This window comes from Prionailurus bengalensis, chromosome C1 (genome assembly GCF_016509475.1).
Source record: "Prionailurus bengalensis isolate Pbe53 chromosome C1, Fcat_Pben_1.1_paternal_pri, whole genome shotgun sequence".
NCBI lineage: Eukaryota > Metazoa > Chordata > Mammalia > Carnivora > Felidae > Prionailurus > Prionailurus bengalensis.
Genome location: NC_057345.1, coordinates 79428485 through 79441306, shown reverse-complemented (window position 1 = coordinate 79441306; position 12822 = coordinate 79428485). Strand labels below are relative to the sequence as shown.

General features: G+C 38.1%; 1 protein-coding gene across 8 annotated transcripts in view; it reads right to left on the bottom strand.

Annotated features, from left to right (window-relative positions):
* CCDC18 (coiled-coil domain containing 18) overlaps positions 1 to 12822 on the bottom strand; it is a 118329-nt gene that overhangs the window by 42559 nt on the left and 62948 nt on the right. For all 8 annotated transcript variants that reach the window (XM_043575591.1, XM_043575589.1, XM_043575584.1 and 5 more), the window contains 3 exons: positions 11898 to 12040; positions 6352 to 6515; positions 5916 to 6129 (listed from right to left, as the gene is read on the bottom strand). In XM_043575591.1, coding sequence (XP_043431526.1) covers positions 5916 to 6129; positions 6352 to 6515; positions 11898 to 12040 — 521 coding nt within the window. The remainder of the gene's footprint in view (positions 1 to 5915; positions 6130 to 6351; positions 6516 to 11897; positions 12041 to 12822) is intronic.

Below are 12822 nucleotides of genomic sequence, written 5' to 3'. Positions count from 1 at the left end.
ACCGTGAGATCGCGACCTGGCTGAAGTCGGACGCTTAACCGACTGCGCCACCCAGGCGCCCCAACATTTATTTATTTTTGAGAGAGAGAGAGAGAGAGAGAGAGAGAGCGAGCAGGGGAGGGGCAGAGAGAGAGGGAGACAGAGAAACCGAAGCAGGCTCTAGGCTCTGTCAGCACAGAGCCCAATGCAGGGCTTGAACTCACAAACCCTGAGATCATGACCCGAGTCAAAGTTGGAGGCCCAACTGACTGAGCCACCCAGGTGCCCCAAAGAATTTTAATCTGGAACTCTATGTTCTGATATGACAAAAGCTAAAAATGTTGATCTTGAAAATCATCATATGGTTTTCCAGTCTTAAACAATATTGAGTAAAAGTACTGATTTTAAAAGCAGATTCAAAACTTCTTTAATGAGCCATTTACTATTCTCTTAAAAGTCTCAAGAGTTATGAAATATAAGGCTACATTAAGTTATTATGAAATAAATTCTAAAGATAATGCTGTTGTGTAAGTGAATAGGTGAGCTTCCAAAAATTCAGCTATTAGTTAAAATTTAAGATTTCATGGGGCACATGGGTGGCTTAGTTGGTTAAGCGTCCAACTCTTGGTTTCAGCTCAGGTCATGATCTCATGATTTGTGGGTTCGAGCCCTGTGCTGGGCTCTGCACTGACAGAGTGCAGCCTGCTTGGGTTTCTGTGTCTCCCTCTTTCTCTGCCTCTCTCCTGACTGTACACATACTCACTCTCTCTCTCTCCCTCTCAAAATAAATAAATAAAACTTAAAAAAAAAAAAGAGATTTCACTTTTACTTTTTTAATTCATTTATTCATGTTACCATTTAGCAAATATTTACTGGAAGCTTCCTATGTATCAAGGCTCTATGTACGGTGAATTTAATAGTCAACAAGATAGATGTCCTTCATCACATGGAGTATACATACTAATAGGTCAGGAAAGAAGACAGAGTATAAATAATGAACAACAAGAAAAATGTAAAGTGCTATGTCAGAGCACTAAATACAGTGATGTGATAGTGACTGGGTGGCTACTTGAGAGTAAGTGGTCAGAGAACGGCCCTCTGAGGTAATGTGAAGGGCAAGAAGTTGGCCATTCAACCATTATTTCAGGCCAAAGAAACAGCTACAGCAAAGTCATAAGGTAGGAAATATGTACTGTTTTAAGTACAACAAAAAGGCCAGGAGCAAGGGGAACAGTATGAAATGAGGCCAGAGAAATTGGCAAGAACCTTATCATGTAGGGCTTTGTATTCCATGATAAGGAGCTTGGATTTTTTTGTTTAAACTGTTGTAAAATACATATAAGATTTACCATTTTAAAATACAGCATCCCTTCTTGATAAAAACCCTCAAGAAAGCAGGGATAGAGGATCACACCTCAAGATCATAAAAGCCATATGTGAAAGACCCGCTGCTAATATCATCCTCAATGGGCAAAAGCTGAGAGTTTTCCCCCTAAGGTCAGGAACAGGACAGGGATGTCCATTCTCACCACTGTTATTCAACGTAGTATCGGAAGTCTTAGCCTCAGCAATCAGACAACACAAAGATATAAAAGGCATCCAAACTGGCCAGGAGGAGGTCAGACTTTCACTCTTCACAGATGACATGATACTCTTTATGGAAAACCGAAAAGATTCCACCAAAAAACTGCTAGAACTGATCCACGAATTCAGCAAAGTGGTAAGATATAAAATCAATGTACAGTAATCGGTTACATTCCTATATACCAATAATTAATGAAGTAACAAAAAGAGAAATCAAGGAATTGATCCCATTTATAACCGCACCAAAAAGTATAAAATACCTAGGAATAAACATAACCAAAGAGGTTAAAAATTTATTCACTGAAAACTATAAAAAGCTTATGAAAGAAATTGAAGAAGACACAAAAAAATGAAAAAATATTCCATGCTCATGGATTGGAAGAACAAACATTGTTAAAATGTCGATACTACCCAAAGCAATCTAGTTATTAAATGCAATCCCTATCAAAATAATACCAGCATTCTTCACAGAGTGAGAACAAACAACCCTGAAATTTATATGGAACCAGAAAAGACCCCGAATAGCCAAAGCAATCTTGAAAAAGAAAACCAAAGCTGAGGCATCACAATCTCGGACTTCAAGACATATTACAAAGCTGTAATCATCAAGACAGTTTGGTACTGGCACAAAACCAGACAGTCAGATCAATGGAACAGAACAGAGAACCCAGAAATGGACCCACAGACATATGGCAAACTAATCTTTAACAAAGCAGGAAAGAATATCCAGTGGAATAAAGACAGTCTCTTCAGCAAGTGGTGCTGAGAAAACTGGACAGCGACATGCAGAAAAATGAACGTGGACCACTTTCTTACAACCATACACAAAAATAAACTCAAAATGGATGAAAGACCTAAATGTAAGACAGGAAGCCATCAAAACCCTCAAGAAGAAAGCAGGCAAAAACTTCTTTGACCTTGGACGCAGCAACTTCTTACTCAATACGTCTCCGGAGGCAAGGGAGACAAAAGCAAAAATGAACTATTGGGACCTCCTCAAAATAAAAAGCTTCTGCACAGTGAAGGAAACAATCAGCAAAACTAAAAGGCAACCGAATGAATGGGAGAAGGTATTTGCAAACGACATATCAGATAAAGGATTAGCATCCAAAATCTACAAAGAACTTATCTAACTCAACACCCAAAAAACAAATAATCCAGGAAAGAAATGGGCAAAAGACATGAATAGACACTTCTTCAAAGAAGACATCTAGATGGCTAACCGACACATGAAAAAATCCTCAATATCACTCATCATCAGGGAAATACAAATCAAAACCACGAGACAGCACCTCACACCTGTCAGAATGGCTAAAATTAACAACTCAGGCAACAACATATATTGGCGAGGATGCTGAAAAAGAGCATCTCTTCTGCACTGCTGATGGGAATGCAAAGTGGTGCAGCCACTCTGGAAAACACTATGGAGGCTCCTCAAAAAATTAAAAATAGAACTACCCTACGACCCAGCAATTGCACTACTAGGTCTTTACCCAAGGGATTCAGGTGTGCTGTTTCAAAGGGGAACATGCACCCTAATGTTTATAGCAGTACTATCGACAATAGCCAAAGCATAGAAAGAGCCCAAATGCCCATCAACAGATGAATGGATAAAGAAGATGTGGTATATGTATACAATGGAGTATTACTTGGCAATCAAAAAGAATGAAATCTTGCCATTTGCAGCTACGTGGATGGAGCTGGAGGGTATTATGCTAAGTGAAATTAGAGAAAGACAAACATCATATGACTTCACTCATATGAGGACCTTAGGAGACAAAACTGATGGACATAATGGAAGGGAAACAAAAATAATATAAAAACGGGGAGGGCGACAAAGCAAGAGACTCATAAATATGGAGAACAAACTGAGGGTTACTGGAGGGGTTGTGGGAGGGGGGATGGGCTAAATGGGTAAGGGGTATTAAGGAATCTACTCCTGAAATCATTGTTGCACTATATGCTAACTAACTGGGATGTAAATTAAACAATAACTAAATTAATTAAAAAAAAGACTTACTATTTTAGCCATTTTAAAGTGTATAGTTCAGTTATACTAAGTAAATTCACAATGTTGTGTAACCATTACCACTATTTCCAGTACTTGTTCATCACTCCAAATGCAAATCTAATACTCATCTGCAGTTACTTACCAGTGTCCCACCCCTAGTTCTAACAACCATTAATCTGCTTTCTATCCTTAGGGATTTTCTAATTCTGGATATTCCATATAAATGGAATCAGACAACATGTGTCTGGTTTATTTCAAGGTTCAAGATGAACCTGTTTTCAAGGTTCATCTCTGTTGTAACACACATCAGTACTTTATTCCCTTTCATGGCTGAATAATATTCCCTATATGGATATATCTATCACATTATTCATCCATTCAACTACTGAAGGATATTTGGGTTATTTCCACTTAGCAGCTATTGTGAACAGAGCTTCTATGAACATTGGTGCACAATTATTTTGAACATCTGTTTTTAATTCTTTTGGGGTATAACTAGGAGTGGGATTAATGATTTATATGGTAATTCTTTGTTCAACTTGTTGTGGAATTGCCAAATTGTTCTCCACAGGCACTGTACCATTTTAGTTTCCAACAGCAATGTATGAGGTTCCAATTTCTCTAAATACTTGCTAACACTTATTATTTTCAGTTTTGTTTTGTTTTTGTTTGTTTTTATCATGGTCATTAGAGTGGGTGTGAAGCAGCATCTCACTGTAGTTTTGATTTACATTTCCCAAGGAGCATGGATTTTATTCTAAATATTTTGGGAAGCCATTAGAAATATTTAAATAGGGAAAGCAATTTAGTTGAGAAGCAATATAATCTGATTTATGTTTTAAATAATAAGCTTAAATCCATTTCTATTGTTTTAAATCATAAACCTAAATGGATTGGGGGAGTGTCAGGAATTTAAGCTGGGAGACCATCAGGGAAGCCACAGCAACAGACCAGGTGAGAGATGATAGTTTGTGCTAAGGTGGTAACAGAAAAGAGGCCAAGAAATCAATGGATTTCAAAATATGTTTTAGAAATAAAGTTGACATGAATTCCTAATAGACTGGATGGGGAAAAAAATAGAGGCAAAGAGAGAGGAATAATCTTATAGATTTCTTACTTGAGAAATTGCATGATTCTTAGATGGAAGATGAACAGAGTTATGAAGAAAAAAAGAGTTCTGTTTTGGCCAAGTTTAAGATGCCCCTTAAAAAAACATTTGAGTGGAGGTAACAAGTCATAGATATTTGAGTCTAGGGTTTAGGGAAGAGATCATCACTAGGGTTTGGAAGTCTGACACACAGTATTTAAAGCTGTATGAAATTTCCTAAGAGTGATTTTGTGGATAGAAAATAAAAGGGGGTCCTGCACTGAGTAACAGGATACATTTAAGTTCCTAGGTCATCTTGCTTCTCTCTATCCTGTCATCCCACTTTTCACAATGTGGCTTGTAATTCTATTTTCCTTTCCAGAATCTATTTCCCACACCTTGGTTCTGGTTTGGTTCTCCACTCCCACTCACCATAGATGTGTGCTGGAACAGTATTTTATGCTACTACTGTTAATCCAAGAACCCAGATTTTAGAGTTGGTCAGACTTGTGTTTAACACCCTTTTCTGGACCTCATTATCCAGACTGTATTTTACTTAATTCTCTCACGCCTCAGTTTTCTCAAGTGCAAATAGGTGGTAATAGGTGTATAATAAGTTTGTTGTAAAGAAATGAGTAAGGTCATAAAAGAAGTCCCTTGCATGATCCTGGCACAAAATAAGGGCTTAATACAAATAAAACATTGTTTTGTTTTTCTTTAATTTTTTTTTAATGTTTATTTATCTTTGAGATAGGGAGAGAGACAGAGCGTGAGCAGGGGAGGGGCAGAAAGACAGAGATGAAGACACAGAATCTGAAGCAGGCTCCAGGCTCTGAGCTGTTAAGCACAGAGTCCAACGTGGGGCTTGAACTCACGAGCTATGAGATCATGACTTGAATTGAAGTTGGATGCTTAACCAACTGAGCCACCCAGGTGCCCCCAAAGAAAATATTGTTATTAATATTATTTTGCTACTAACCACTGCTGTACACTGGTCCAATAATTTTTTACCACTATTTAATATAGGAGAGGGTCAGAATAAAATGGTCCAAAGACCAAGGATGGAAATACTAGTCAAGAGGAATGGCTGAATTACTTAGATGGAGCATGGGACAGGCTGAATAGGATAAGCCAAAGGCAGGTGAGAACTTTAGACATTTATAATTAAACAAACTTTACTGTATGACGCAAGGAGTTAGAGTAACAAAGTGAAACACTTGTAATTGTGCTATCATTTCTTACTATTTAACTCACCGAAGTTCAGCTGTGAGATCCTTTATAGTAGTGTATTTCTCCTCTAATGATAATTGAGCCTTCTGTAGTACATCTCTCAATTCCTGAAGTTGTCTTAAAGTGCTTTTTAATTCTCCATGAGCATTTTGTAGTTCAGCCTCTAATGCTTCCCGTTTCTGCAAAGCCTCTGTTAGTTCAGTTTCAGTGTGGTGCTGTAATTTTTCTAACTCCTTCACTGTTAAGAGGAAAGACAAATTTTAGAACTATATATAAGCCATTTGTTATAAAAATTTGTAAATAATTACAATTAAGAATATACAATTTTATTCATCTAACAAGAGGCAGAATACTGACCACTCATTGTTCCTTCCAGTCCCACTATCCCAAATTTTCACTTTATTCCACTTCTTTAAATATAAACATACAGGCAGCTAAGCTCAGCTAACCTGTTGCTTACCAGAATTTGTCTTCTTATCTAGTTCTGTCTTTGTCTGTTCTAAGATCATGTCTAACTGAGAGAGGTGCATTGCTTTATTTTCTCCATCTCGTTTTAGGTACATTATTTCTTTTTCCATTTTAGATAGTTCTTCTTTGTACTGATCCATCTCAAGTTTTACTTGCCTAATTAAAAACAAAAAATGAAACAAGTAATAAATGATCATTTGGAAAGCTGAATAACTGAAACCAATTGACTTGTCTCTGACTGAACAAAATCTTCAAGTTATATAAGGACAAATATCAGCAAAACATCTATCTAGTCACAATCTTAGGTCACATATTACTAAAAATGCTCCAACTAGAAATTTGTAATTCTGCCCCAGTTATGTACCACTAAATACGACTGTATTACCTGGTACTATTTAGCAAGACAAGCCTTTCCAATCTAACTACAGTTAGCTTGTGTAAAGCTCTGTATATGCTGAGAACCTCCATGGATAGGTGTCTCATTCATCTGGAATTTTTGTTACTGCGACACAGAAAATAAGGAAGCCAACCCATCAAAATATTCACCATAATGACCATATTAGTCATAGGAGAACCAAGTCAGTCACTTTTATTCAGAGTTTTATTATTTTATGTTATCTTTTTTAGGGACTAGAGATTCTCAGACTAGTACAACACTCTTGCTTTACAGATGAGGAAACTGGAAGGTTAGTGAATTGTCTGGGATAAGACAAATAGTTATTAACAGTGAGAGAATCAGGTTTACTAACTTTCTGTCAGTCCTGAGCTTACTCCAACATGGAAGCTCCTCTATCTACAGACAAATCAACATAGTGAGAAAAAGTTTTAAGTCCAGATTTTGCTCATTCCAAAATGATATTCACTCATTAAAAAACTGTTAATGCCGTCCTCAATGGTGGGCAGAACTGATGCTCCTTTTTTTTAAAAAAAAATTTTTTTTTCCAACGTTTATTTATTTTTGGGGGGACAGAGAGAGACAGAGCATGAACGGGGGAGGGGCAGAGAGAGAGGGAGACACAGAATCGGAAACAGGCTCCAGGCTCCGAGCCATCAGCCCAGAGCCTGACGCGGGGCTCGAACTCCCGGACCGTGAGATCGTGACCTGGCTGAAGTCGGACGCTCAACCGACTGCGCCACCCAGGCGCCCCAAACTGATGCTCCTTTAATCAACATTTTTTGTTGGGTGTTTCCTTAGGTCTTTGATATTTTGTAAATTGAGTTTGCAAACAAGAACATTTCTTTTGTAAATGCAACTTAGACAAATTTGGATTTGTTCAAAGGGTTTTTAGTCTGATGTCTGTGAGTAAACTTAAGGAAAACTATAAAACTCCTGAAACAATATGTAAAATTACATATACATATGTTTATCTGTATATAGAAAATAATTCATAGCTTTATCATATCCTCAAATATGTCCATGGTCCAAAAAGTTAAGGAGCTGATTAGATAAGTGCATAATTAACCGTTTTCATATCTAAAATTTCAGGTAAGTGATATTTAGCTCAACTAATTCATTTCTTATATTAGAGGAGATATAAAACATAATTAGAAAATAATAATTGAAAGAGGTTGGCATATAGTACCAAGAGTGAGAGCTTGTCAGCAAAGAAGTTGGGGGAAAATTATATTAAAAAAATACAAGAACTCAGGGCGCCTGGGTGGCTCAGTCGGTTGAGCGACCGACTGCAGCTCAGGTCATGATCTCATGGTTTGTGAGTTCGAGCCCCGCGTCTGGCTCTGTGCTGACAGCTTGGAGCCTGGAACCTGTTTCGGATTCTGTGTCTCCCTCTCTCTCTGCCCCTCCCTGACTCACGCTCTCTCTCTGTCTCAGAAATAAATAAACATTTAAAAAAAAAATACAAGAACCCAAAAAGCACAGTAGTCTATAGACATTTAGTAAGAAACAGAACTCTATATTCTTCAAGATTTTGTTGAGGTGCTACTATATTTAAGCATGGTATAATAATTGATGTATGCAACAATAACCCTGAGATACCCAGAGAAGTTAAAAATGACAAGAAAATATATATTTTGGAAAATTTCTACCAAAAAGTGTTTTTTGTTTTGTTTTAAAGTTTCAGTACTTGGTAAAGATAAATTCCACTCCTATTTATTTATCAACACCTACTCATTCTTCCTTGATGCTAGGTGAATGAGGGATTAGTATAATATAATAAATATTTAGGGGCTAAAAAATTTTAATTATAGGGGTGCCTGAGTGGCTCAGTCAGTTGAGCATCCAACTTTGGCTCAGCTCATGATCTCACAGTCTGTGAGTTCGAGCACCACATCAGGCTGTCTGCATGCAGCCTGCTTAGGATCCTGTGTCCCCCACTCAGTCTGCCCCTCCCCTGCTTGTGCTCTCTCACCCTTTCTCTCTCAAATATAAAAACATTAAAAATTTTTAATTATAAATAATCCAATACTAAAAAGTTTTCTCTTTCAAAATTTTACAACAGGCTTTAAATCCACCAGTTTTTCCAGAAATACTTCACCTTCTTGATTGAAAGCAATCAAGTCTGAGACTGGAAATACACTTTGTATATTAAAGTTCTATAAATTGTAGCTCCAGAAGTGAAAGAAACAAGTGGTACCAGAGAAAACAAAACCCTAAACCCTTCTCTTCCATGAGAAGAAGATATCATGGAGCTAGGGTATTTCTTTCTTATGAAGTTTAATCATTTTGCTCATAAGCTTCCTATGTATTTAGGATTTACTTTTCTTACTAAATGTGCCTATTAGCTATAATCAAGAGGTTTTGTCTAAAAGCCAAAGGGTGAAGGTAAGAATAGGAACAAGAAATTGCTTCAATTTTCTCATTGAAAGAGAAAGCAAGATCATCAGTGAGGGCAGGGATTGGTAAGGGGTTGTTGAGAATTTTCAAAGGAAATGACTAAGTGTCTTCTACAAAGTCAGTAATGTTTTGATTGCCAGGCAGCATGTCCCTTGAAATTATGAATTTAAAGTAAGATTGGTCAGCGTGCTTATATTTTTCTCCAGTTTCTGTAAAGATGCAAGCATGGAGTAGTGTGAGTTGGAACAACTTAACGGTATATAGACAAAGGAGTGAGAGGTAAGAGTTGCAAGCAGATGCAAATCATTGATTCTAATGACCTAACTTGAATTTAAGCTGGGTAGAGAAAGGAGAGGACATCAGGGAATGAGACAGTGGTGGAACTGATGAATTAGAGATCTTGTGTAGATCAAAGAATCATTCAGTTTGGGGTATTAAAGGGAATGAGGTGATAATATAGGTATAGATGCCTAATATCCCGATCATGGAAAAACTGCAGATAATGGAAATGACAAGATCTAGAGTAAATCATGTGAGCGAGTGGCTGAGGTATGATAGAGCTCAAGATCATTAGAGGAGAGGAATTTTTAAAATGAGATGCTAATGTGTCAGAAGGATCAGCTAATAGATATTGAAATCATCAAGAATAATGACACAATTGGTGTTGGAGGGAGCAACAGTACATCAGGTGGCCTATAGGTGTCAGCAACAGTGAGGGATAATATCATCTGGTGACCAGAGGTTTACAGAGTTGGTATACTATTCCATATCTCAACCCTGTGGTATAGGAACTGTAGGGACTATTGGAACTTTAGAGGGTTGCAGGACAAGAAACAAGGTCCTCAGGGAAGAGTCATATTTCTGTTAAAGCAAAGAAATGGGAAATACAGAGAATGTTTTTCAGGATGGACTGTGAGTTTCAGAGGACAAGTAGAAGTCTCTCAGAAATTGGGATAAGTTGAGAGAAGGAAACAGTATACATGGTGAAGTTTTGGGAATTAGTATGAGATGACTGTTGACCTGGAAATACACAGCTTCTTGTGGTGTGTAGCATAAGCAAGGATAAAGTTATGATGTAACTATTCAAGTAGATGCTGGTGGAGAGGCTATTTTGTGGCTAGACACCAATCAATGGAAGAAAGAAAGTCTGAAACTGTGATCTTAGTCTTAAACAAAGAGCAATTCTCCTGACCCTGCTGAGAGAGTTGACATCTAGAAAAGGAAGTTGCAGGGCGCCTGGGTGGCTCAGTCGGTTGAGTGTCTGACTTCAGCTCAGGTCATGATCTCACAGTCTGTGAGTTCAAGCCCCACGTTGGGCTCTGTGCTGACAGCTTGGAGCCTGGAGCCTGCTTCTGATTCTGTGTCTCCCTCTCTCTCTGCCCCACCCCTGCTCACTCTGTCTCCTTCTGCCTCAGAAATAAACATTTAAAAAAAAAATTAAAAAAAAGAAAGAAAGAAAGAAAGAAAGAAAGAAAGAAAGAAAGAAAAGCAAGTTGCTGCGCAATGCACAAAGGCCTGATCTTTACTTCTGTCAGTGGGGGAGAGGGAACCTGGGGACACGGGGTTTTAGTTCAAGTGGCTAAGTTAATTCTTGAGTCCTGTTGGTAGCATGGCAGGTTAATTATGAGTGTATTATTGATTATGTAAACTCTTATTGACAAAGTAGAAGAGGTCTGGGGAAGCTGAGGAATGCTTTCAGCTCATGGGTCCCTTTCTTTTTTTTTTTTCAATGTTTTTATTTTTTTTTTTATTTTTGGGACAGAGAGAGACAGAGCATGAACGGGGGAGGGGCAGAGAGAGAGGGAGACACAGAATCGGAAACAGGCTCCAGGCTCTGAGCCATCAGCCCAGAGCCTGACGCGGGGCTTGAACTCGCAGACCGCGAGATCGTGACCTGGCTGAAGTCGGACGCTCAACCGACTGCGCCACCCAGGCGCCCCATCATGGGTCCCTTTCTTAATCAATTAACTATTGATTCCTAGGCCTGGTTCAGCCAAATTAAATCGGAATCCTTAGAGGTGAGACGTAGGCATCAGTACTTTTTAAAGCTCCTCAGATAATTTTAAAGTTCAGTCAAGGTTCAGAACTACTGTTGTATTTACTGTGTCCCAGAAACAATTAGATCCTGTGAAAGTTTTCAGTGAGTACATCTTTGCCTACAACTTTCAATAGTATTCACAATTTAATACAACACAACAGTTGTTGAGTGCCTATGAGATGTACTGAACTATGCTAATTGCTGTAGGGATGACCCTGAAATAAACCAGAAATTATCCAGTCCTTAAGGAACTTATAATACAACAGGAGGATAAAGAATAGTAAACTGTGGTACAAAAGAAGCATAAAGAAGGATATAAAGGGGGGCGCCTGGGTGGCGCAGTCGGTTAAGCGTCCAACATCAGCCAGGTCACGATCTCGCGGTCCGTGAGTTCGAGCCCCGCGTCAGGCTCTGGGCTGATGGCTCGGAGCCTGGAGCCTGTTTCCGATTCTGCGTCTCCCTCTCTCTCTGCCCCTCCCCCGTTCATGCTCTGTCTCTCTCTGTCCCAAAAATAAATTAAAAAAAAAAAAGTTGAAAAAAAAAAAAGAAGGATATAAAGGTACAAACAAAATGCTACAGGAACACAGACTGTGAAGAAATTAAATCCTTAAGCAAAAGCTTCACTGAACATTATCTGATATTGAAATTCAGATAACTACCGATGTTGAAACAGGGAGAGAAAGAAAAACTAACATATTCATTTTACCTGGCAGTACCAGTAAGCTCAATGACTTTTTGCCTTTTCAAATCGGCTTCATGCGTGGCTGCTTCACATTTCTCCTCCATCTTTCTCAACTTTTCAGCTGAACTTTCCCTTTGTTTTTGAAGCTCTTGTTCCAGTTTTGATACCTTGTAAAACAATTTTCATTAAGTATTTTAAGTTCAGTCACAGCTTAACATTCTTTGGAAGAAAAATATATATTTATATAAATATGTGGTCTAGCCTATAATTCAGTTTCAAGATGTATTATAAAACTCAAAGTACACACCAGGAAATAATGTTCTGGAAATAAAAAAGCAAAACTAAACTTTGTATATTAAAGATATTTCATTCATATTACATATTTATAGAAGTAGTCACATCATAACACTAAATAGGATTTATAAGAATTGGACAAAATAATGGTTAATTTTCCTCTTTTCATTATCCCTATTTGAAATGTTTCTTCTCTTATCAAACTATGTTGCTTTCCTCCTTCACAAATTGGCTCATTTAGTGAAAGATTTCTAGATTCTCAACTGCCATCAAACGTTATCACTTGAATTTGCTTCTATTCATTATTTTTTACGTTCCCCTACAGTGAAGGAGGTATTCTTCCTCCTATATAACTCAAATTGCTTCACTGGTGTTCTGGAATCACTTTCTCAGGAAACTATCCACTTTCTCAGGAACTCATACTATTGACTATCTCTGCTCTCTCCTCTGGGCTTCTTTGTATTAGCATTTAAACATGTTCAAGACATTCCCATCACAAAAAAACCTATCCTTCAGGGGCACCTGGGTGGCTCAGTCAGTTAAGCTTTCAACTCTTGATTTTGACTCAGGTCATGATCTCACAGTTCATGAGTTCAAGCCCCACACTAGGTAGGCTCTGCACTGACAGCCCAGATTCTGTCTCCCTCTCTGTCCT